Source organism: Rhodamnia argentea, chromosome 7 (genome assembly GCF_020921035.1).
Source record: "Rhodamnia argentea isolate NSW1041297 chromosome 7, ASM2092103v1, whole genome shotgun sequence".
NCBI classification, from domain to species: Eukaryota; Viridiplantae; Streptophyta; class Magnoliopsida; order Myrtales; family Myrtaceae; genus Rhodamnia; species Rhodamnia argentea.
This window is the reverse complement of record NC_063156.1, coordinates 24711453-24737515: the sequence shown is the minus strand read 5'-3', so window position 1 is coordinate 24737515 and position 26063 is coordinate 24711453. Positions and strand designations below refer to the sequence as shown.

Genomic DNA, 26063 nt, shown 5'->3' with positions numbered 1-26063 from the left:
TATTAAATATGCATCTTTTCTTGGGTTTTTGAAAATACAAAAAAAAATTAATTGATGAATTGGTTCGTTATTTTCATTTTAAAAATTAAATAAAAAAAGAAAAAATTTATGATCGGGCCAGTTTAACTCAAGCCCGCGTGTCTTCTCCTTTTCCCTCTCGGGCTCGCTCGGGAGTGGGCCCATTTTCATTTTTCCTCCTGCCTCTATCCCCTCAAGGCCGGCCCACTTTCTTTTCCCCCTCCCTTGCGTGGGCCTGCCTTGCCTTCCTTTATTTTCTTTTTCTCGGCCCAAACTCCCTTCCCTCTAGTTTTCTTCCTCACACGGGCCGGGCGAGCATCCCATCTCCCCTTTTTGATTTCTCCTCAGCCCATCTCTCATCCTCACCCCACTCACGTCACTCTTTCTTGCAGACGCTCACGTCACAGACAATTCCACCACACACTTTCACCAACTCACGTCCCCATCATGCGGGATTCACTCCCGTCCATGTAAGGAAAGCTTGGGGAAGGAGGCATAGGGAACAATATAAGCAGGCGAGGGGTGGCAGGCTGTGGGTTGGTTCGGCGGGGGTAAAAGCGAAAGTAAAAAAAAAGGGAAGAAGCGAGAGGGAACTTGAGAAAGCAAAAAGGAGGAGAGACCGAGAGGTACGCGAGCCTCCTCCCCCCATCGCCATCTCTCCACCCGACCAGCGATTCCAGCCGCCTGCCACCGCGCCTCGGACCAGGTAATGCCAAGTCTCTATATCCGCCTCTGTTTTGACGGAACAATGAACTGAGCCTCACCATCCCGACTTGAATGTGATATAGACTAGGTCGCGTGTTTCCCTTGGCTTGTGGCTTTGTTTCGCTGTTTTCTTTTGCTATTAGCCTTCAACTTAACATATATGAGTTTTTTTTTTTTTAATATTTTTTTTAGGATGAACCATTTCGATAAGCTTGCATTTGTCTTCTTTAACAATATCCAACAAAGATTTGAAGAGCAGTTAACTTTATTGAAATCTTATTCTAAATGCGAATTCTTGAACACTAAAATATAAAAGGCAGTGGTAGTTTACCTTTTCAATTTGCTCACTATTGTTCCTATACTTTGTCTTTGATCAATATAGGCCGTCAACCATATGTACTTTTTCATGTTTTGGGATTGATTATTCCGTTATACAAGAAAACGGAAATAATGACATAACCATTAATTAGCTATGATTCACTGACTTGTCATCCTACATAGCTTTTAATTTATCTGAAATTTTTTCTAATAAATTCAAAATACAAAAATATATTTTGGAAATAAGGAAAAGGAAGATAAAAACTTATAAAAAATAAGAAAATAAAAACAAAAATTACTAAAAATAAGACACATAAAATCTAACCATGTCGTGCAGTGTCGAAGAAAAGCTTCCAAGCCAAGACAAAACCACTCACTTAATATGGTTAATGTGTTTGACCGGAAAAAAAAAATATGAGTGATGTGGTCTTGTTCTTATTTAAGTTTTCAACCGAAATGGGGTCTAATGGAGAATGAGGGAGGATTTTCCGCCATCCTTTAAAAGAAATCAACTAAGTATTATAGTTTTGCAATTTTAAGTCATCAACATGGCACGCTAGAAATCCACATAGTTTTCTCCATTAAACATCAACTTTATTTAATTGGTGTACCTGCTATATTTCATTCAGGTTAATTAATGAAAGGACGACATGAACATATTAAAATATATTAGGGATTTCATTAGACCACTTGAAAGTTTCGGGATGATAGCGTACATTACTCAAAATTGATTTAGTGGAATAAATCCAAAATTCAAGTATGACATAACACATCGATAAAAGTTCACATATTGCTAGTACTATTATCTCTTACAGCAAAGGAAACTACATGTTCTTTACATCTCGTATCAGAGATGGCAAAAGATGTTGACCATTTTTACAAATTCACTTCCTGATCACTTTGCAAAAAGATGGAAATAATTGTGAAATGGGATCTTGCCAGAAATCTTCCCACAATTTTTTCTGGTGTCACGACTTCAAACTATAAACATCGCACCTAGCTCTGCAATGAAAATAAAAAAAATTACAAGTTGGGATTGGTGAGAACTCAAAAATATTCGGAAGGCGGTTGTCATCATAAGTGAAAATCAGACACAATAACACATGAAAACTTCAAATCTTACCATCACCTGAAATGCTCCAAATTTTTTTAAATTGGGATTGCGAAGTTGTTCTAAGCTGACTGCGGAGAGTGTTATATCCACGGGTACTTGAAAGCGAAGCTCACGTGAGACTTGTCCCATGGTAGGTCGAAGCCTCGGATTGGCTTGCAAGCACTCGAACGCTAGCTTGGCAATCAAGACCACGTCTTGCGCATCTCGAAGGCCAAGTCTAGAAGGTGAGAGACGTTGATCCAGCACATCCTTCAACATCATCAAATTAGTTTGGACGGATGATGAACACTCTTGAGAGACATGATCTCCCGGATGCTTTCCCATGATTATCTCCAATGCGATGACTCCAAAGCTATACACATCGCACTTTTCGGTAGGAACTGAAGAATAAGCCAGCTCCGCAAGCGGAGAATCCACTATTTTTTCAATCTCGATCATAAGTTGTATGCAAGTTGACAGCATTACTTCCCTCGACAGGTCGTGTGACGATTGCTAAGTACAAATTTTTGCTTAATCTACAGTTACTACACCGATTTGAGTATGGGAGTTTATGCTTTGGCAAACTTCAAAAACTTTTGTTTGATACTTAAATACGAGCACCTTCTAGGTAAAACGAGTTTAATATCCTTGAAATGGATTGATTATGTTGTTTTCCTCATTTGCCAATTCTTACGTACGAGGAAAATCTAAAGGCTTCACATCAATATTGAACTTGAAAGCTCTAGATAAGTATAACAAATCTTCATATGACGACTAAATTACTAATGAACTACACTAAACTAGTAAAAGTCTATGATAGAAGCATGACACCGAATGCCATAAAAATTGAACAAAAAATTGCAAAGTACCTGGAGCAATATACCCGATGGTACTAGCAATGGCTGTCGAGTTTGATGAATCCGGTCTCAATAGTCTTGCGGTGCCAAAATCGGAAACAATAGCCTCATAATCACGATCCAATAGAATGTTGTTACTGGTCAAGTCTCGATGAATCAACGGAGGACAACATTCGTGATGCATATAGGACAATGCATCCGCAACTCCTCGGACCACATTTATCCTCTTGTCCCATCCAAATTCTATTGATCTTTGATCATCGTTCAAAGTTGTTCTCAAGCTTCCTCTTTCCAAGTACTCATAGACCAAAAAACAACGTTGGGCATGAGAGCAGAAGCCATAAAATTTCACGATGTTGCGATGGCTTATATTTGACAAGGCTTGAATTTCCCTTTCAAATGGCACCAAATCAGCGATCTCAGTATCTTCACGGGATGACCAGGTTTGCTTGACAGCAAACGTTTGACCTTCTGAAATCTCCGCTTTATAAACTATTCCATATGCCCCTTCACCCACATAGTACTTGGAGTCAAATCCTTCCGTGGCCTCAACGATTCGATCATAGAAAACTTTGCCATCATAACCCAAAATACGCTCGAAGTCCACATCCGTTGCCCCTTCATTGTCCTCTCTCTTGATAATCCTTCTTCGACGATTATAGACGATTATTAGAACGATAAAGGTGCAAGAGAGAAGGAGAAACCCCAAGAATGAGAGAATAAGGATAATTGTGATTTTTGCTCCAACATGTCGATTGTGCTTCTTGCTCCTAGTGGAATTGCATTTCGGCAAACCAACAACGTTTCCACAGAGCCCTTTGTTATGTTGAATTGCCTCGAATGGAGCCTCATTGAAAGCTTTGACATTTGGGAGAGGACCTTCCAGGTCATTGTAGGATACATCGATAGAAGTCAGGGCCGACATATCACCAAAAGACTGTGGGATGGAACTAGACAGGCTATTGTGGGAGATATTTAAAACTTGCAAGTTTCTCAGTTTTGCAAGCTCTCCTGGTATATTTTCTGACAAAATATTATAACTGAGATCAAGAACCTCGAGGACTTGTGTGTTGCCTATCTCAGGAGGAATGCTTCTCTGAAATTTGTTTATGCTCAAGTTCAAGCTCCACAAGTTTTTGCAAGAGCTTAACTGCACTGGTATCGATCCGCTCAAATTGTTTAATGCCAAGTTCAGTTGTGTCAGATGGGATAAAAGTCCAATCTCAGTGGGGACATTTCCCATGATCGAGTTGTTGCTTAAATCGAGTTCTAATAGCATCGACAGGCTTCCCAATTCCCTTGGAATCTCTCCGCTTAAATAATTTGAAGAAAGGTCCAGTAGCTGTAATTGAGCCATCCGTCCAAATATCGCAGGTATCTCACCAGAAATGTCGTTATTTGATATCCTCAAGCTCGTTAGATTACGACAATGCTCCCATTTCCATGAAAGTTCGCCGTTCAAATGATTGCTGCTCAAGTCAATAAAATCTAAATGTGGATATATTCCGAAAGCTTCTGTTATGTTTCCAGTAAGTTGGTTTCTCTCGAGCCTCAATCTGATTAATGTGCTACAGTTCTCTAGGCTTGTGGGGATGGGGCCCGTGAAATGATTATTGGTAGCGCTGAAATTTTGCAATGATCTCCCAAGACATACATCTTTTGGCAGTTCCCCCTCTAGTTTATTGTTATATAGCTGCAAACTAGTCAACCGCGTTAACTTATTGAATTCGAAAGGCAAGGAACCAAAGAATTTGTTGTCGGCAAGGTTCAATATAGTTAGATTGGCCAAGCTTCCAATTTCTGAAGGTATCGATCCTGAAAGTCCATTTTGTTCGAGGTGAAGAATAGATAAACTCATGAGCCTCCCGATTTCCGAAGGTATCGGTCCCGAAAGTCCATTTTCAAAGAGTTGAAGAAGAGATAAACTTGTCAAGTTTCCGATGTAACGAGGAATTGAGCTGATGAGTCTGTTTTTCGATAGATCAAGCTCGATAAGAGAAGCGAGCCTCCCGATTTCCGAAGGTATCGGTCCCGAAAGTCCATTTTCAAAGAGGTGGAGAAGAGATAAACTTGTCAAGTTTCTAATGGAATGAGGAATTGAGCCCGTGAATTTGTTTTCTGATAGATCAAGTTCGATAAGAGAAGTGAGCCTCCCGATTTCTAAAGGTATGTGTCCCGAAAGTTCATTTTGATAGAGGTAAAGAAGAGATAAACTTGTCAAGTTTCCGATGGAACGAGGAATTGAGCCGGTGAGCTTTGTTGTTGATAGCTCAAGTTCGATAAGAGAAGTGAGCCTCCCGATAGTTGAAGGTATGGGTCCAGAAAGCTGATTTTCACATAGGAACAAAGAATGAAGACTCCCCAGCATGCCTATACTTGCAGGAATGTTCCCGGACAGTTTATTTGGACAAAGATCAAGATAGTTGAGTTTGGAAAGGTTACCGATACTGGAGGGAATGGAGCCATGGATTGAGTTGTTGGAAAGGTCAAAGCTGACCACACCAGTTAAGCGCAAGAAGTCGAGGCCGTCTAGAGTTCCTCCCAAACCGAGACTGGAAAGATTTACATGGGCAATGGCTCCATGGTAGTCACAAGCGACACCGGTAAAGCGGCAAGGGTTGTTGCCTTGCCATGAAGAGAGGAGAGCTTGGCTACGGTTGTCGAGAGTGGATTTCCAATTCAGGAGAGCCTCCGCTTCATCCTTATTCTCAGTCGCATTGATAGCGAAAACAGGAATGGAGGAAGCAGAAGCGCCTGCACCATGAATTGAAGTGGTGCCAACCATGAAGAGCGAGAAGAAGAGGAAGACTGCAAAAGGAGACTGGGTGGACAGCAGAAAGGAAGAAGCCATGATTTTGGGAGGAGGGGTGTTCAGGTCTACATAACGTTGACGAGATGGATGACTAAACTTATATAGAGTGGAAGATCACTCCCGAAGCCTCCTCTATCGAGGACAATTCCTATTACAACATGAAGTCTTTTTCCCTTCTCAATCAGTTTGGCATGCGCTGCCGGGGTGCCGAGGGAATACAGCATTACAGCGTAACCAGAAAAGTCTCAATCGGTTAACCATACATTTATGGCAATTGATTAACCGGACCGTGGGTGGATATATGGCTCAAAATCGGCACTCAGCTTTTTCGTAGATGAGTGGGGTGTTGAAAGGGGGGTATACAGTATGTGGGGTCACGGTTCTAAGGCCTCTATATTTTCCCAGAGGTGGTTTCCTATTTCAAGATAATATTTCATAGAAATCGACCAAATTTGATTGTTCATAATTTTTCCTTTTGACAATTCCGGCAAAATGATTATATGATGTACATGCGATAAAGATTCTGAGTGATTGGTCTGTGAAGAGCGCCTGGATCTCTTTTTACGAGACAAAAAAAAGGGAATATTTTGGATATAATTGTGATATATGCTAAAATTGATTTTTTTTTTTTTTTACTAGGCTGGTAGAATTGGGACTAAAGCAAAAGTTTGGGATAGAATTGTGATAAATATAAAATTTGGAGATTTTTTATGAGACAAAAAAATTTTTGGATAAAATTATCACAAATGCTAAAGTTAGAGATTTTTTTTGGTATTGAGCCTGTTTGCAAAGATGAAGTCGTTTTCCCCTTTCCAATCAGTATAGCGTGCACCGTAGGGGATAAGGAGAGAACAGCGCAGAACCATGAAAGTATCATTCGTTGGTCATGCTTGACTTACTTTTCCAAGTCTTCATTCAAATTGACATGCCGACCGTATTCGCGGAAAATGGTGGTCCTGACCGTGGGTGGTCATATGTCTCATTTGTTGGTCTGCTTGACTTAACCTTTTTCGTAGATGAATGGGGTGTTGAGCGGTGGCAATTTTCTATTTCAACATACTGTTTCGTAGAAATCGACCAAATCTTAATTGTGCATAATTTTTTCGCTGTGAATTCCGGCGGAAATGGTTCTATGACTTGCACATGGTAAAGATTCGAGGGATTGATATGTGAAGAGAACTTGGGCCTCCTTTTTGCAAACTAAGTTCTACGCTTCCCTGCCTTCCAGAAGAAACAAAGCAACAACAAGAAAATGAGCAGGTTACTTTGAGGGAACCTAGGCCTCCTCCAATACCAGAATGAGAGTTCAGTGAACAGCTCAAAGTTCTGTTTACAAGTTATTTAGGTCGATCCATGAGTTTTCTTATTCTGGTAAGGTCTTTTGGTTGACGCAAGTTCATTGATATTTCTAACGGTTAATACCACGAAAAACCTCAAACTCATATACTTATAATAAATTTACCTTAAAATATTCCTTTCGATCACAAAAATCCCATAACTAATATGTCTGTGATAAATTTACCTCAAACTATTTTTTTTACCATAAAAAACTTTAAAATGATACACCCGTAATAGATTTACCCTAAACCGGTATACATATAACAAATTTACACTCTGTCGGTTTTCGTTAAATTTTACCATCAAATTACTAAGTTAGATGACACATGAAAGTTGATGGGTATACCATTTGGGATTTTTACCCTTTATTTTTCATAAGTGTATCAATTTAAAATTTTTCGTGATATTAATTCACTTTAAGCGAAACTAATAGACGGTAAATTTCTCACAAGTATATCAATTTAGGATAAATTTATCACGGATGTACTAATTTAGGATTTTTGGTGATAAAAAAAATAGTTTGGAGTAAATTTATTACGGGTATACCAGTTTTGGGCTTTAAGTGATCAAAAAAATTATTTGGGCTAAATCTTTCACAGATATACCAATTTAAAATTTTTCTTGATCAAAAAAATAGTTTGGGATAAGTTTATTACATGTGTATCAATTTGGGTTCTTTCATGGTATTAATCCTATTTATAAATGTATTTCTGCTCTAAGTAATTCTACATATTTATAAATGTGCCAATCATGAGTGCTTTATGAATAGAAAAATGAAATGACCGCATGAGAAAAAGGAAGCAACTCTGGATGAATGTGAAATACAATTGCGTTAAACTGCTATTTTTTTTTTTTTTAAGTAGATAACTTTACAGCCTGAAGGGACATAAGGCCTATAAGAAAAACAAATTCATTGCAGAAAGTGTTATAACTGAAATTCCCATTTATATTCATATATGTAGTTCACATGATAATGAAATCATTCACAAATCTCTTTATCATTTATTACCGCGCGACGCATGGATTCATCTCTAGCTAGTTATCGTCGTAACGGTTGATGCTGACAGGAAAAAATGTATCTAGAGGATGGACCTAGTTAAACACGGGACATGTCGCTTTATTTTTTTGTGCAAAAGAAAAAGAAATATTAACCGTTACATGCTATAATGACTTAATTCCTAATAAATGGGAAAATAGCGAATGGTTCATTCCTACAGGAGCACATAGATGACGAGAGAATTCCTTTTATGGGCTCCATTCTTTTGCTAGACAGTCATCTTGCAAAAATAACAGAGGGATTTGTATTCGCTTTTGATTTTCTTTAGAGACTACCCGTGACGCCCTGAAAATTGGTGATCGTTAATAGTGAAATCTAGTCTATGAAATGACTATGAATTTTAGTTTGATGCTCAAGATCGGATATTAAAGAATTAGAAATCGGAAATTGGAAATTTCCAAAATCGTTGTTCGAATCGGATTAAATTTCGATTAAGCGAGTAATCGCGTCCTAAAATTAAAAAAATTCACATTAAGCCTCATTTGGGCTAAATTGACTCGAGTTCAAATTAAATAACCCTCCGTCGGGTTTCCGAACGACCGAATTACCCTAAAATGTGATGTTGACACCTAATTTTGGCGATCTTGTAATATATATTAAATAAGAATACCTCTAATTTATTAAATATGCATCTTTTCTTGGGTTATTGAAAATACAAAAAAAAATTAATTGACGAATTGGTTTTGTTATTTTCATTTTAAAAATTAAATTAAAAAAAAAGAACAAAAATTATGATCAGGCCAGTTTAACTCAAGCCCGCGAGTCTTCTCCTTCCTTTATTTTTCTTTTTCTCGGCCCAAACTCCCTTCCCTCTATTTTTCTTCCTCACACGGGGCGGGCGAGCATCCCATCACCCCTTTTTATTTTCCTCAGCCCATCTTCCCTTTCTGATTTCTCCTCAGCCCATCTCTCATCCTCACCCCACTCACGTCACTCTTTCTTGCACACACTCACGTCACAGACTATTCCACCACGAGAAAATATTCAGTGGTCATCAAACTCCACGTCATCAGCCTATGGGGAGCGCGAGATCCAGTCAAAATTCAACACGTGTCCTCTGACCTGGAATTTAAAAAAAGAATAGAATGAGAGACATTTTTTTATCTCTCTCCTCTGGCAAACTGGCAGGCTAGGCATAGTCCGAGGACAAGCAACATTAAATGACATTTATTGCCCGCTCTCCCTCTCTCCTCTTTCCCGTTTGAAAGATGAGGTCCTCTCGAACTCTCTCTTCTCCTGCTTATATCCTCGGGTCCTTTTGCCCTCCCCTTCTCCTCCTCCTTCGTCTTCTTTCTCCTCGCCGTCATCGTCTTTCCGGCTCCGGCTCGGGAAACCGCCGATTGGCCTCTCGAACTCTTCTTGGTCTTCTACTCTTACGGGTCCCGATTTCGGGCTCGGGTAGGTCGCCAAAGATTTAGAAACGGAGCACGGATACTGTGTTTATTGCAAGAGATTGAGGAGAGAAAGCAACGGGTGCTCTGTTTTTATCCTTTGCATTTTCCATTTATTTCTAATTTCTAGGCTACGTGGATGATCTTGCTTGAGATGTAATTTTGTTGAAATAGTTCTATTTAATTGATTAGAAAAGGAGATGATGGTCTGCCGCCATTTATCAAGTCCTCTTTTTTGTGCGGTGTATATCGTCGTCTTCACTGAAACACTTAAAACTTTTTGCAAGTGGCTTGAAGAAAAGTTTCACATGCTGCAACTCAACTGTCGCAAACACCAACATAAGAATGAACGAATGAACAAAAGACGCAGACCACGGCATTAGGACATAAATCATGTATGTTGAAACGACTTTGACAGCCACGACAATGGAAAAGAATAATTTTTCAAGTGAAATTGGCGTGTAGAACCACTCCTTACGCATAAGGTTAAAGATAATATAAATGCTGACACAGCAGCTTGATCCTTAATCTAGCTTTCATGAAATGGATAGAAATCTCACAAGCTTCTAACACAAGCAGAGTTTGCTAACTCAAGCGGTTCCAGAATGAAAGTGGATAAGGCGAAAGAACTTAATTTCATATAAAGCTGCTACAAACAGTATCTTTTCACATGTCAAAAAATGAATAGAATGTTGAGAGAGCCTCAATGTGTTCCTTTTCATCTTCCCAACAAGGCCTATGATCAGATGTGAGAGCCTCTGCGGTGCCAGCTCTACAAAGAACAGCTCAAACAATCTCCAGCATTAGACACCGATTGGTTGTCCCTTTTAATCTACACAGTTACACATCATGAGCCGCCTCGTGATTCCTCATTCAAAAAATCCAAATCAGTTTTCAAATAACCATGCTTCACAGCCGTCTCTATTTCATTCTTATCTCTTCTCACCACTTCATCTATGATATTCTTATTCAAGTTTTCCGCGGCAAACTCAGCAGCCATTGAAATATAGCTTCCCTCATCAGTCTTCTCTTCTCACCACCCTCGTGAACGCGAGCCCTAACTGAAAAACGGAACAATTTACTCGCTTGCTATCTCCATGGATACCGACTGAAGTAGAAGGTCAATCCTCCATAGCTTCCCTCCTCCCTCTCTCGCAATAAACAGAGTACTCATTTTCCTCGGCCGTCGCCGGAGCCCCAAACCTCAGCGCCACCACCGGTATATCCAGCCTTGCAAGTTTTGTCCGCTTCAAAATCGTTGACTACCTACCCGAGCCCGTAATCGGGACCGGTAGGAGTAAAAGACAAAGAAGAGTTCGAGAGGCCAATCGGCGGTTTCCAGAGCCGGAGCCGGAAAGGCGATGACGGCGAGGAGAACGAAGACGAAGGAGGAGGAGAAGGGGAGGGCAAAAGGACCCGAGGATATAAGCAGGAGAAGAGAGAGTTCGAGAGGACCTCATCTTTCAAACGGGAAAGAGGAGAGAGGGAGAGCAGGCAATAAATGTCATTTAATGTTGCTTGTCCTCGGACTATGCCTAGCCTGCCAGTATGCCAGAGGAGAGAGATAAAAAATGGCTCTCGTTCTATTCTTTTTTTTAATTCCAGGTCAGAGGACACGTGTTGAATTTTGACTGGATCTCGTGCTCCACGTAGGCTGATGACGTGGAGTTTGATGACCACTGAATATTTTCTCATTCCACCACACACTTTCACCAACTCACGTCCACATCATGCGGGATTCACTCCCGTCCATGTAAGGAAAGCTTGGGGAAGGAGGCATAGGGAACAATATAAGCAGCTGAGGGTGGCAGGCTGTGGGTTGGTTCGGCGGGGGCAAAAGCGAAAGAAAAAAACAAAGGGAAGAAGCGAGAGGGAACTTGAGAAAGCAAAAGGGAGGAGAGACCAAGAGGTACGCGAGCCTCCTCCGCCCGTCGCCATCTCTCCACCCGACCAGCGACTCCAGCCGCCTGCCACCAGCGCGCCTCGCACCAGGTAATGCCAAGTCTCTATGTCCGCCTCTGTTTTGATGGAACAATGAACTGAGCCTCACCATCCCGACTTGAATGTGATATAGACTAGGTCGCGTGTTTCCCTTGGCTTGTGGCTTTGTTTTGTTGTTTTCTTTTGCTGTTAGACAAGTCAGTAGTTCTCTTTCTTTTACTTCTCGTCTGTCCTTGACTGTCTCGGCTGGATCGTTGGCCGTTGCATTAGTTGGTAAGAGGAAGGCCATTGGCTCGTGGGGAAGACGAAAAAGGTGAGTTGGGTCAGTCCAGCTCAGTCGACGACACTGGGACGTGAGTGCAGACGGCGTGTGAGCTCAAACCCGGCATGAGGTGACCTGAACCAGTGGCTATGCGCAGGGTAGGCCAGACCAGAAACATCGGTGCAGCAGGCTTATCCCAGCATCGATGGTTCAGTATTGAGCGATCCGAACCAGACTTTCAGGCGTATAGATCCAAGCGGGCAGGTCTCGGTAATGGTTGTTGGCACCCTGATGTGACTGGCGGTGGTCGGCGACGTCGATAGGTGGTGGCGTGGCGGTCGGATCTCGGCGTAGTAGTCTCGGTACTGGATGAGCAGGCCCGGTGTTGTGGCAAGGAGCTCCACGGGAGCGTGACCTAACGGCAGCGACGAGCGAGTCCCGGCGACGCGACGGCGAGGCGAGCGAAGACCAGGAGCGGTGCTGGGTTTTGGTCACGGCCGTGGGCGAAGTCGGCGTTGGAAAGAGACGGACGATGCACGAAGAAGACGATGAACAGGAGCAATAGGGCTGTCGCACCTTTTTTCTTTTTTTTGACTGCTTTGGGCTGTAGTGTGGGCTGAATCGGACGGGCTGGTGAAGGGAAAAAGAGAAGCTGCTGGGCTTGGGTTGATTTGTTATAAGGGAGTGAACGGTCTGGGCTTTGGGAGTTTGGGCTGGCGTGTAAAGTAAAAGGGAAGCTGGGCTTGGCTTCTTTTGTTTGAGATGCTGGTGGGCTGGCCCGAAAAGACTAAAGAGAGGAGATTGTGTTCATAGCGGGCTGAGAAAAAGGGAGAAGACTAAGCTGGGCCTGTTTTATTTCTTAGCTAGAGTTGGGCCTGTTTTAAAACTGGAGAGGGTTTTGGGCGTGGGAGAGATGGGCCAGAAGGAGGGCTGGAGCCCAGTTCGTTTAAAATTAAAAGCAAAAATGGGCCTGAACTTTTTGTGTCAATCAGGCCCGGCTCGGGTCCTATATCCTGGGTCGGATCAGGCCGTAGACCTGGTCCAAGCCCGGACCCGAGAACCCGACCTGGACCCGACTCTCTTTAATTAAATATTAAATAAATAAAAATAAATAAAAATTCGAAAAATAAATTCAAAAAAAAATTCAAAAATTCAGAAAATTAGAAGAATGATTTTCATGACCTTTTTACCCCTAATGTGAATTTTTAAGCTCTAAATTGGCATTGATTGAAGATCGATATCCAATCCAATATGATATTGTTGTAATTTGACCTTCGAGTTGAAATTGTTTGTTTAAATATCGTCATCATAGACTTGGTATGCATATGCTTATTCTAGTCTGTTATTTGGCATATTTACCTAATTGAGTGTTTATTATAACATTATCTCTTAAAAAATTACATGTTAATCGCTTTCCCTATATTGTTAGAGGTTAAGGATAAATAGGTAATTGCATGAAATGACATAAAAGCATTATGCATAATCATTTAGTACTTTGCTAGATACCTGATGAGTTTAAAATAATATGTAGAATGTATGGTCATATTAGGGAATATTGATTTGTTGGGTATCGAAAGGGCGCTAATTATCTAACTAGCGTAAACAAGTCCTCGAACCTAGAAGCTCTGGTTGGGTAGGAATCAAGATAATCCTCCCATGTCTCGATTAGTTTATAGCCGACCCTAATAGGCTAGTGGCAACTTTTAGTAGCATTTTAGTTTGCTAATCAAGAAAAGAAATTCAACGTTACGCGAGATAGGACTTGGAAGAGTCCAAACCATTGGCCGATGGCAATACCTCTAAACCCACCGAACCCTCGGGAGAGGCCGAAGGCTTGTTACGACATGTGAAATTATCAAAATACCCCCAGCCAATTTTTGGAAATTACGATTTTGCCCCTAGGATTTTTTTTATGTGCATAAGACAAAGAAAATTATTAATGGGACCCACCTTGTCTCTTCAGTCCAAGAATTAGCCGAATAACCCTATCTCTTTCTTCTCTCTCTTTCTTTTTTTCTTTTTTTCTTTCTTTCCCTTTCTCCCTCTCACGCCCACCGCCTCTCCTATTCCCATGTTATGCCACCGCTCTCTTCCTCTTCTTCCTTCTTTTCATGCGAACCAACCCCCAGCTCGAGCCACCACAACCACCGCCACCTCATAGCCCCACCTCGACACTAGCAGCCACCGTACGTCATCGCGCGACCACCATCAATGACCTAAAATTTGGCGTGCTCTTCTGCAGCTACTGCATGCTTTGCTTCTGGGTGGCTTCGGCCGCTGCTGCCGCAACCTCGATCCTACATCGCCGCCGCCTCGACGACCTCTCTACGCCTCCAGTTACCATCGCCGATCGCCTTAAGCCGGTTGAGCAACCTCGGAGTTGTGAAACGGCTTTGCAGGCCCGATGCCCCTGTCTCGGCGTCCCTGGGCTGCAGCTTTTGTTCCGACCTTTCCAAGCCACCTTCGTCGTTCGCCAACCACCTGCAGCGACCTCCTCAAGCCTCCATCGTTGGCCAAGCTCGCGGGTAACCGACCATTACACGTTTGGACCCTAGAATAGCCCCGGCCAGCTTGCTCTACACCAAGTCCTCTATTTTTGGCCTACTGCAACTTCTATTTGTTGATGTCCGAGCTCCCTTCGGCCACCGTGAACCACCTCCGACCACCCACACGTCCCTCGACGTCCCCTCAAACCTCCACCATCGACCTCGGAGCCTCCCACCGCCCATAAGCCATCAAAACAACCACCGTATCCCCGGATTTTGCTCTACCGTGCTTGCCTTGTTTCGTGCCCTATTTGCGGGCCAGCGAGCCAGGTCGTGGCCAAGATTATGGGCCAAGTGGGTTAGCCAAGTGGGCCGAGTGCCCGAGCCTTAAGCTAGGCTCATGGGCCAAGTTGGCCAAAAGTTTTGGCCCATGTGACCGAGGATTTGGGCCGAGCGACCAAGTTCGTGGGCCAAAAGTCCGAACCACTCTCGACGCTCTTGCCGAGGAATTCCCATGGATCGTCGCTGGTCTCGCCTCGAGTGATTGATGGTAAGTCAACCTCTAATCTTTGGTTAGATTATTAATTATGTTCAAATTAATTTATTTAGATTATTAGGTGTTTAGGTAGCTCAATTAGGGCCGATGTATGGTAGAAACTTGATTTAAGATCAATGGCCCTAATTGGTTAAGTTAGTCTAATTAACTAGGATTCTATGGCTAATTGGATGAGATTGATAGATTGAAGGATCATTATTGATTAATCGGGAGTGAGCGATGGATTAGAGAAGAGCATACGATCGATTGACTAATCGAATCGGCTAATCTTAAATTGTCTCTTGAATTGAGCTCAAATGTGCATAATTGAATCAAATATTCATGACTAAATTGATTGACCTGCGTGAATCGATTGCCCGTATCGATTGTCTAATTAAATACTTTGATTGGCCATTAACGAATTAGATGTTCGATTTGAGGGAAAATTACCCCGTGATGCATGTAAAATTCAGTACATGATTTCATGCATTTGTATAACCACATTTGACATCAATTGTACGTATTGGTGCAAAAACGGCCTTGGATCGAGTCACGAGCATGTCGTGTGAACATATGGCTAAAAATGGGATTATGAACTAATAGATTGCCAAGTGTCTCGAATAGTCATATATAATGGATCTTCCTTGACAATGTCGTGCCATGTGGATCGAAATCCCACGACTTATTGGATGCATGCCTTTCCGTGTCGTCGGATTGAGTGGATGACGGTCGCAACTTGTGATGGACCAAAGTCCTTTCGTGAATTTCTGGTAGTTCCGTGCCGTGTCGATCGGAATCACACGGGCTATCAGACGCCATCACCAGAAGTAAGGGACAATACATGATCCCGCCGGAAGAGCACCAACTATCTAGTGTGATATGCATCAACTATCCAGTGTGCAAGGCCAAATGGCCGTTAGTAATGAAACTATATGCAATTGTGACTTGTTCATAGGAAAGTGTGTGTGTATCTTGACTATAAAATTTGGTATGGGACGGATTGAGTAGAACGACAAAGGCACATATTCGCATATGTATGAGTTATCATTGCATTTTGTGTAGTATTCTCGTGGATGAGTTGCATATGAATGAGATATCTGCATTGAGGTATGCGATTGATTGATAAGACGTTCGGATTGAGTTGATGTGATGCTTGGCTCGTGAGTTGATTAATATGATTGTCACGTTATGTTTTACATTATATTATATGTGGCTTTTGTCAGGTAAGCTTGCATGTGATTGAAAGATTTACACCATGATTTTGTGACTATTTAGTAGGGGTTCTGAGCGATTCAACGCCCCGCCTTGGCTTAGGTGTTGACTCACCGAGATTTATATCTAACCCCGTCGTGGTTACCATTTTCAAGTTCTAAGTGATGGAGCTAGTAATTTTTTTGAAAAGCCGATAAGGACGAGAGCGACGTAGCCCTATTTGGAGTAGATACGAAATTGATCCTACCTCGTCCCGAAGTATGGGGCTGATTAACAAGTCATCTCGGTTGGCCTATGATGTGATTGTAAATAAAATCATATTTTTGAATTAATGTGTTTTCCTACTTGTCTATCCCTATCTTATATTTTTGTCCGAGAATATTGTACGTTTTCGCATGCGTAGTTAATCTCACGGGTTGGTAGCGTGCCCGGGACGCTACCCTTTTAATCCGAGGGATGAGATGGTAGGAATGTCGCGCGCTCGAGGATCGCGGCGTAACACTACCCTTAATTTGTGAAAATTCATTTGACAAATGAAAACAGCACAATGAGGCGGTAATGCAAATTTGATAATTCACTTTCCAGCGGACCCTTACTTTCCAAACCTACTCTCTTTCGAAAATCCCTAGTACAAATGCAAGTTCAGTGCACTCACTGGGTAGATAGTGAAGCCTGTGTTGAATCCAAAGCCCACCATCGGCTGTTTAAAATGCCTAAGGGCGACCATGCTTTGGCAATTTCATCATCTCCAAAAATTGCCATTGGCCGTCAAAACATTCCTAGAGTATTGCATCTTCTGCTTCATCTATGTTAGCATCCGTTTTGGTTTGGTTTCCGAGTAATTCACTCCATTGATGTACTAGATAATGATCCTTATTTTTCATTTGGGCCAAACCGATGGAAATGTCTTTTTTCCTTATAGCGAGTTGATACGAAGATGTAAGAGACAAAGAAAAGAGAAAATGACAAAGGTTTTATGTGGTTTGATCAATCGAGGAAAAATCCCTTGGAAGGTTACTTCCACAGGAGAAATCCCCATTCAATTTAGTTTGTTGGGGGAGATTTATTTTTCCTTTAGTAAAGAAGAATACAACACATTGGCTAAACATAGCCTATGACTATTATGGTAACACAGCTATTAGTTATTACAACTTAAATATTGATCCTCAATCTTATCCTTTTTTTTTTGTCGAAAAGAAAATTTTCATTTCATTCTAAAGAGAACTACATAATTTGGCAAATCAAACAAAACAAAACAACTTGATATAGCCTAAATAGACTCGTTCATTCCACAAAGACGCATCAAAGCACAATCAGCGACCGATCACCAAATCTCGAAATAATGTCAATGATGGGCACACATCAAGATTTCTCTCTCCGGTAACTAAGGATTTGCCAAAAAAGCGGTGCACACCTAGATTTAGCATCCCTAGTATCATCATCGTATAGAGAAGATGACAACAACATCAATAGGTTGAAAAAACATAGATAACGCTTTGCAAATTTCAGATCTATTTCTAGATCGGAATAGAGGAGCACCTAAATCTAAATCTAACTCTAGATTCGGAGAGAAGACCTACATAACAGGCACCAATTGAACACAAAATAACTTTTAGATAAGCCGATTGCAGAAGAAGTAGAAGAGCCATGCTCGACTATAGAGAGCAATTCTTGGAGCCGAGTGAGCTAGCGGATCTGGAATATCATATTCTTCCGAGATGCTCATGCTTTGAACTTCTGAACTTACCGGACAAGACTCTTCATGTGGAGAAGTCAACGTGATCGCCCACGAAAGTAACAAAAAAAAACTATAAAAAGATGAGGACAAAAAGAAATATGGGAACAAAGAAGGAGAATGGGAGGGGGAGGGGAGAGAGCTCAGAAAAGACCATGAAGAAACCTTAGTTGACCCGGTCGATCAGTAGTTTATGTGGTACCATGCTCAATTTTATCACGACTTGACAAGTTTATCTCGCCAACACTTCATTTAACATATGTGTATTTTCTTTTAGGAGAAACCATTTATATGCTATTACCGTATATGATTATATACAATATTCGAAGGCGTTAATCTAGAATCTTGTATTCACACAATGAATATTATTATGTCATAGTTTGAAAAGAAGCCTACATTTGTCTTCTTTTAAATAGTAGTTAGCTTTCGACCAAAAAAAAAAAAAAATAGTAGTTAGATTACCAAAATCTTTTTCTAAATGTTCTGATGCGTGAACTAAAGAGGATAAAGGCACCAATGGTTTCCATTCCTTCTCAATTTGTTCAATATTGTTAAATTTGTGTGTGTATATATATAACCAATGTACTCCCTCAACTCATGTGGGTTTTCTCTTTTGAAACAAGTCATTGGAAATGTTGACGGGCCGTTAATTTGTCATTATTTGATAACATGTCGTCCTACATGGCTTTTAAAAAGATACAATAAATACATATAAAGATAAACTAAAAGGAAAATGGAAAATCTTTAAAAAGTAAAACAAAGATAAATTTTGGAGAGCCTATATAAAAGGAATTAATGATCTGGTTTTTAATCTCAAACGGCGAAACATGATGAGTGCCAGATGGTCGACAGCTATGCTTAAAGGCCCGGCCTAGAGTGATGATCAAGTCAGGTAGATCTCGTACGTGCCTAAGTGGTGGACCGGTGGACTGGTGAAGCCCATTCTTAGGTGCAGTGTATATCCGTCCTCGTCGTTGAACACTGAATAGCAACAAATAGAGATTAAAACCTTAAGCTGCATCTCAAACTATAAACAAGAAAGAGATCATGAATACCAAAATCAGTTCATTATAGCATTCCATGTGATCTTAAACTCTTTATTTAAGAGGCTTCCGAGCAAATCAGGGCACACATGCCCCTCCTTATGTACCTTCGGCCTTTTAGACCCAACACGAGTGCGTGCGGTCAGCATTGCATTCGAGAGAAAAGAGAATTTTTGTCTTAACTGTGCCCATCCATGATTATCCAATCAAATCGTCTAATCCATAACGAGTGGATATAACATTTTCGAGCAAATAAGGCAATAAGATTTCACAAGTTTGTGCATCTTCTTTGGTCGGGTCCACAGGCAGTGCGGTCCTTCCTATACCACCTAAAAATCTATACAACTCGAGTATTGTCAAAACGTCAACATAAATATGAGGATGCTTTTGTTTTGTTCTAAACGTAATTGGTTTCGCCTATGAAACGATTGATTTTGCTCACTGGTCAAGACTCGAGATCCAAAGGTAGGATGGTTCAATGTACCGAAAACCGGACCAACTCCGATTCCCACGCTCTCTTTCAAGTTTCGTCCACTTGAATCAACCGTGTAATGTTTTATGTGAACGAGGGAAGTTTCGCTTTGTTTTTCTTGGATTTACCCGACCAAACGTAGTCTTAGGGCATTCAAGTTCCATCCCAACCAGAATAAACAAAGGAAGAAAGATTAAAAAATGCGACTTTGCCGTATGATCCGCTCCTTTAGAAAATTGAAATCTCCCCATTACTATTTATCCCTCTGCCGTTGCCGTGACGATGAAATTGGACTTAAATTGCAATCGACAGGAACTTTTTCCAATTGGCCTTTGTGAACAGGACAAACACTCCCACCAAGAATGCTGCTAAACAAATTAGAATTCTCTTGTCCAAGTTCAACCATTTAGACTAGGATGGCCCCCACGTGTATATGTGAACCCTCCAGCACCGACGAGGGAATCGGAGATGTGGGTTTTGGAAATGAACGAGGTCAAGTATAATTAGGAGACACAAAATCTTGAAAAAGTAAACTAAACGAGGGAAATCCTTTTGGCAGCTAAAGTCAGCACTTTGTCTTGGGTGAAGTCGGCATGTTTTGAATTGTTCGTTTAGTCCAAAACTTATTATACAAATATCAATTTAATCAAAAACTTTTCAATTTTACGAATTTGTACGTAAACTTCTGTATGAAACTCCAATGTAGTTCTTTCGACCAAATTTTACTGAAAATCGTGAACGTGAAGGTATGCCACCTAGGACGGTCAGTAATGATTGTACCGTACATAAGTAATTTCCGACGAAAATTGACTTAAATGATTATGTTAATATTTCGTGCAAAGATGTAGGATAAAGTTGAAAGCTTTATTGCTGAATTGAAATTTATACAATAGATTTTGAGTTGAATGGGTAATTTTACCTGCCCTTCTTTCCGTCCTCCACGAGACAAGCCCTTACTTTTTTCGGGTTACACCTTTCATTGGTCCATTTGGAGGATGTGGGATAGGGTATCGGATCCTCTTTTTGCCTTTTTCTTTTCTTTTTGGTCATCGCTGCAATTAGGGTTTTGTGTTTGGAATTGGTTTCCTTTGTGGTGAAACCCCTTTGATGAAACGTTCTTAAATGGCGGTCAAGTTTGCTTCGTACTTTGTCATCAAGAAGCTTTCCAAAAGACATCCATAAAATGTAATTGGATCGAGCCGCCCCCACTTCCACCTCCACCTCCATGAGAAAAAAAGAAAACAACGAGGGTCGTTCGACATCGTAAGCGATTCATCAGCATGACATAAGGGTAGTTGCGAAGCTTCTCATTTGAAAGAACAAAATTAGAAACGGAATTTTGCGCGACCAAAAGGTTAAGCGCTAAGGAAGTATGAGAATTCAATAGGATCCATTCGGTATAATTCCTTGAACGTACGTTAGTTTCTTGATTTAAATATCCCATGTTGCTTGTTTGTGGAACTTACGTGCTCTTTATATATAAGTCATCTCCTTATACCTCTTAGCTTAAACTTGTGGGCATGACTTTTCTAACATTGTACCAAAATAAGGTTGTGCACTAGCTTATTTTGCATGTGCATCCACCCCGATCGTCAAATTTCATGTGTCATTCATAATCCGATTGGCATGTGAAATTTATATGCTCTAACTTTTGGGTTGGAGCTTTTAATAGTTTTAATGCTAATATAGAATCAAAGCCGCTCCTTTTGATGAGGAAAACTGAGAATTCAATAGGATCCATGTTGTATAATTTATTGAACGTGCATTTATTTTCTTTGTTGAAATAACTCACAATGCTTGATTGTGGCATATAAGTTGTTTATATACATGTATTCTCCTTCACCTCTCAACTTATACTTTTGTGTGAGACTTTTCTAACATTGTATCCAAACCAGGTTCTGGACTAGCTTATTTCACATGTGGGTCCCCTCGTTCGTCACATTTTATTTGTCATTCCTAATCCGATTGGCACGTTGCATTTTTATATGCTTGGATTTTTGGGTTAGATTTTCTTTTCTTTTCTTTTTTTTTGTTGCTAATATATAAACGAAGCATCTCCCTTCTTCTTCTTCTTCTTCTTCTCCTTTTTAATGGGAAACTGGATATTGTTTCTCGCCAGCATCATGGGTGTTTTTGGAGTGCATGTTTGGCATTTTTAAAGTGAACTTTTGAGAAAGAGTTAGAAGCAAAACCCTAAAATTTCATAAATCCATGTGCCATTAGTTCATCTTCTTTTTGATACAAGCAATGGCACTGGGGACCATGCGTGTGTGCACCAACCAATTCGAGCTAAGAAACGTGCGACCCGCTGGGGTGGCACGCTTTTTTGAAAAGTTCCTTTTGTCTTTGGGACTTCGGATGCGCTCCCATTTCTTGTGGTTTCCTTAGATGGCTGACGTGATAAATAGAGTATATGGATATTATTGCAAAGCACACGTTAACAATAACCTCCATATTTGTGAGCTCAAAGTATACATTTACAAAAGTATCGAACCAAATGTTCCTCGGGAAAATTCATGAGAAGACGAGACACATGGGTCGACTGAGATGCTAATAGCTCTTGGAAGCGACCGTTCTTAGGATGGATTCGAGAGCCTTCGATCCGAGCGATGAAGACGCGACTTTGTAATTAACCCCCTTTAAAAGAAAACGTGTGTGACGATGTTCTCCTTTTCTTTTGGCCGACAGCTACATGAGTTGACACTGAAAAGAGTTCGCACGTGGATACACAATCGTGTTCTTCACTTGAGAGAAACAAAGAAAGGGATCCAAAGATGAACATTCATGGCGGGCACGTGGGGCTTCGTTAAGTTATTTGGTTACAGTCAAGGTGAACAACAATGGCGGTAGACAGCGGGGGATGGGCTTGCATCTGGAAACTAAAAACGTCATTAATGGGGACGTAGATAAGGAAACTATCGTCAATGCCACTCCATGTTCGAAAATTGGAATCATCGGGCCGCTCGGAAGCTGCATCAATACCTATGTGACTCACTCTTAACGGGGGAGACCCGGGACCATTGATTAAGTTCTCCAAGGTGAAATATATGTAATGAGGATCCTCGGAAAAGGCGACATGTATATCTTCATGAATTGATTTAGGTGCTTTCGGAAAAAAAGGTCCAATTAGCCAAAGAAATATAAAAAATGAAAAAGTAATGGTTCGAGATGATTGAACCTCTAAACCACCAAAAACATTATCCAATTCTAGCTCAGCGTGAAATACTTGGAAGGCCCGCACATGCGCTGAAACTTCTTTACAATTATGCAATATTACGAAATTCTATCTACAAAGACATCTTGTTAACAAGTGCTTTCGGACATTGTTAAGCATACTTAATAAAATAAAATATGTTGATTTTTAATGCACTGGTTTCACAGGACAATACTTCCAGAACAGCAACGTTTCTTTATTTGGGTGTTCGACCGCGTGGTATTCGAGAAATAACTATGTAAATGTTTTTGCAAACTTGCCCATTTCTTTGTGTATTAATGAGCATTTTTTTTTAAGATTATAGTAAATGATGCATAAGTTTACCTAGAAATTGGACGTGGAATATTCCACGTCCAGTTTCTAAGTTTATTTAAAAAAAAATAAAAAGAAAAAAAAATAGTAAGGACAATATAATACCTGAGACGACCATAGTCTTGACTAATGACTCGTGCTAAACACGGTCTAGTAGCAGCATTAGTAGTTTCCAACTTTGTAGTATACTTTCCTCCACGAGCATTCGGAGAAAGTGCTGTCACGTGCACCATGTAATAATTACTAATTAATAATAATAATAAAGAAATTTAGAAACAAAGTTATAAATCATCGACGACTTCCAGGAAGTTAGGTGACCTTTACTCGAAGTCGCAAAATTTCCACAAAGTTGACCGTGAGTTTCATCGCTCCGCGATCGGAGGACACCTGTCCTGGTAGCACGCAACGCCCCACCTGCAACCCTCGGTCACCGTATCCACACCCCCGCCCCCTCCTCCGTTCATATTCTCGTGCGTGGCTCCCGAGCTCTTTCTAGTCAATTACGGAAACACCGGGCCCAGAGCCCGAGATGCCTAGTTCCCGAGCCTCGCTACCGTTACCCCACCAATCCACGAGCAACACGTCACTGCTCGCCCGATTCTTTCATGACGTGGCGTCTCGTGATTCGCCCTTCTTTTCAATTCGAACCGAACGTTCATTCGCCGGCGTGAAACTCACGCGCTGAATCACTGGTCACCCATTCTCGCCCTTTTTCAGATAATTTATGCTCTTCTAATACGCCATTATTCTATTGAGATTAAATCTCTCTTTCCAGTAGTAATCATTCTTTTTAATGTGATTCCTAACACATCATATATGGTGTTGTGTCCTTATTGATCTCACGCACGTGTCACATGATGTGTCGTTCGTTGCAGCATTACGTATGCACATATTCCTTTTTCTTATCAACAGGTCCGTTGATATGACGGTCCAAAAGCCCAATTGATGCAAAAAAACAAGCTGTCCAGATAATTACAGTTTGGGTAAATAAATTCGGGCATTAGTAATCAAGATCACATCCCAAACCAGGTACAGAGAGATATTATTTCCTAAATTACGAGATTACATTACCAATCTAAATCAGAAAAATCTCCGGCCGATACTTCGCTCCACCGTCCACTCTGGCACGTGGCACACACTCTCTTTATAAAAATCTTCCGCATCTGAAGGCACCGAGTACCCTTCTCTGTTTCTCTGTTTCTCTGTCTCTGAGCTTGCTCTCTGCAACAACAATGGCGTCTCTCCCTCTCCTCCTCTCCCTCTCGCTCCTCTCCCTCCTCCCTCCGGCCCTCTCCCTCACCTGCACCTCCCAGAAGTTCACCAACAAGCTCTACGCCAACTGCTCCGACCTCCCCCAGCTCGGCGCCTACCTCCACTACACCTACAACGCCTCCAACTCCTCCCTCTCCGTCGCCTACGTCGCCTCCCCGGCGCCCGGCGGCGCCTGGGTCGCCTGGGCCATCAACCCCGTGGCCACCGGCATGGTCGGGTCGCAGGCCCTGATGGCGCTCAGGATCAGCGGCTCCGTCGTCGCCAAGACCTACAACATCTCCGGCTACCACTCGATCGTCGAGTCCAAGCTGTCGTTCAACGTGTGGGACCTGAGCGCCGACGAGGCCAACGGGACGATGCGGATCTTCGCGGCGGTGAAGGTGCCGGAGAAGGCGGCGAGCGTGAACCAAGTCTGGCAGGTCGGCGGCGCCGTCAACGGGACCCACCCGAGCATCCACCCGCTGGACGTGGCGAACAAGGCGTCGAAGGGGACGCTCGAGCTGCAGTCCACGGGGGGAAGCCCCTCCCCCGCTCCGGGGCCGAGCAAGGGCGGAGCTCCGGCGCGTCGGGGCAATGTGGGTCTGTTGGCGAGTGCGGTTTTGTTGATGGGGAGCCTCACGGTACTCTAGTCGAGTGATCCACGATTTGGATTTGGATCCGGATCCGATGTTATTGTCTCTGTTCAAATTTGCAGCTATGCTGGAGATTTCGATTTCAGTATGATCTTCTCCTAATCTTCTTCGTTTCCTTTATATAGTAGTTGTTCTAGACTACGATGAACACTCACTGAGCCAAGAAATTACTGTCGAATCATTACCCCAGTACTTAGGGTGAATTTCACCTTGAAAATTGTCTTAAGGGACTCTCTTTAACCCAACCCTTTTCACTTAATTTTTTTTAATCTTAAGAGTACTTTTTTTCCCGATTATAGAACTTTCGAGAGTAGAATAATAATATATATTTTTCAAAGTGTAAAGCGTTAATAAAAGGGGAAAAAAAATGTTTGAATTGTGGGGCACGATAGCGCGTTGATGGGACTGAGTTCTCTTTTTCTCTTACAGTGAAGATCCCACTGGCCTTCGACCAAAAAAAAAAAAAAAGATCCCACTGGCCAATTCTCATATCTTTTACTTGATCCTCGGGCAACTTATTAACCATCGCTGACGTGAAAGATGCGTTAAAAAGTGTAGTTAAAACTAAATTACTGACCACGGTAAAACGTGTTGCTTTCGTTTCAACACGTATGAGTTATGACCTAGCGTCATGGAGTTGCTGTAATCACTTTAATGCTCATAACTTGCTTCTTGTTTTTTTTTTCCTTTTCTTTTCACTTGACCAAAAGTACTGACCTCAATGAGGATTTGGCTCTATATAATTTACTTTCTTACTTTTCCATGCCGAGCGGTACTTATTCATGGGCAATTGCGAAAAGAAATGTCGTCAGTTATTGCGACTGTGCGTTATGAAAATTATTTTAAGCTCTGTCTGTCTCCCGAAGTTTGAATTTTGCCGGCAAGTGTGCTCAATCTGAGTTATTCCTAGATAAAAAGGGGTTTGGTGAGGCAGGCGCTTTAAGTCTCTATGGGTGGTGAGGTAATCTAGCAGATTGAGTAAAGTGAAGATAAGCAACACGTAATGCAATCGACGCACTTTTCAAAGTTGTATCTCTTACAGAAGTCAGAGTTTACGACTTGCGAGTGAGAACACCCCCAAGAACTTTATCACACGTCGACTGACAGCAAAGAATTGTGAGCCAGCCAATCTATTTTTTGAAAGGCATAAGGCTCCACCACAACTTTCGAGCCCCGTGGAAAAAAAGGAAAAATACTTCCGAGCCCGATGCTTGATGCGTTTCAAATTTGAAATTCAGTTTATCAAATTGCATAAAATAGTAAATATCAGTTGCGTTCGGTTTTCAATAGACCGTCAAACTAGTGGATTGAGTCGGGTTATAAGTAGTGCGATCCAAATATACTCGTTTATTGCAATA

The 26063-nt window shown here is 41.6% G+C and overlaps 2 protein-coding genes across 2 annotated transcripts; one reads left to right on the top strand and one right to left on the bottom strand.

The window, feature by feature from the left end:
* Window positions 1–1768: 1768 nt before the first annotated feature.
* On the bottom strand, window positions 1769–5842 carry LOC115727882 (MDIS1-interacting receptor like kinase 2-like). Its single transcript, XM_048282648.1, has 2 exons — window positions 3004–5842; window positions 1769–2553 (listed from the first exon to the last, which is right to left on the bottom strand). Exons 1-2 carry the CDS (start codon window positions 5840–5842, stop codon window positions 2129–2131), a joined length of 3264 nt encoding a protein of 1087 aa, XP_048138605.1. The 3' UTR covers window positions 1769–2128.
* An 18191-nt stretch (window positions 5843–24033) lies between these two features.
* LOC115728745 (auxin-induced in root cultures protein 12-like) lies at window positions 24034–24886 on the top strand. Its single transcript, XM_030659115.2, has one exon. It carries the CDS (start codon window positions 24034–24036, stop codon window positions 24700–24702), a length of 669 nt encoding a protein of 222 aa, XP_030514975.2. The 3' UTR covers window positions 24703–24886.
* The last annotated feature ends 1177 nt before the right edge of the window (window positions 24887–26063 follow it).

Bases quoted from the DNA above. Each gene is read 5' to 3' on its own strand.
- LOC115727882 (XM_048282648.1), bottom strand. From the start codon at position 5,842: ATGGCTTCTTCCTTTCTGCTGTCCACCCAGTCTCCTTTTGCAGTCTTC. The intron at 2,554-3,003 runs GTACTTTGCAAT...CTCCGCTTGCGG, and splicing joins CATCGGGTATATTGCTCCAG to AGCTGGCTTATTCTTCAGTT.
- LOC115728745 (XM_030659115.2), top strand. From the start codon at position 24,034: ATGGCGTCTCTCCCTCTCCTCCTCTCCCTCTCGCTCCTCTCCCTCCTC.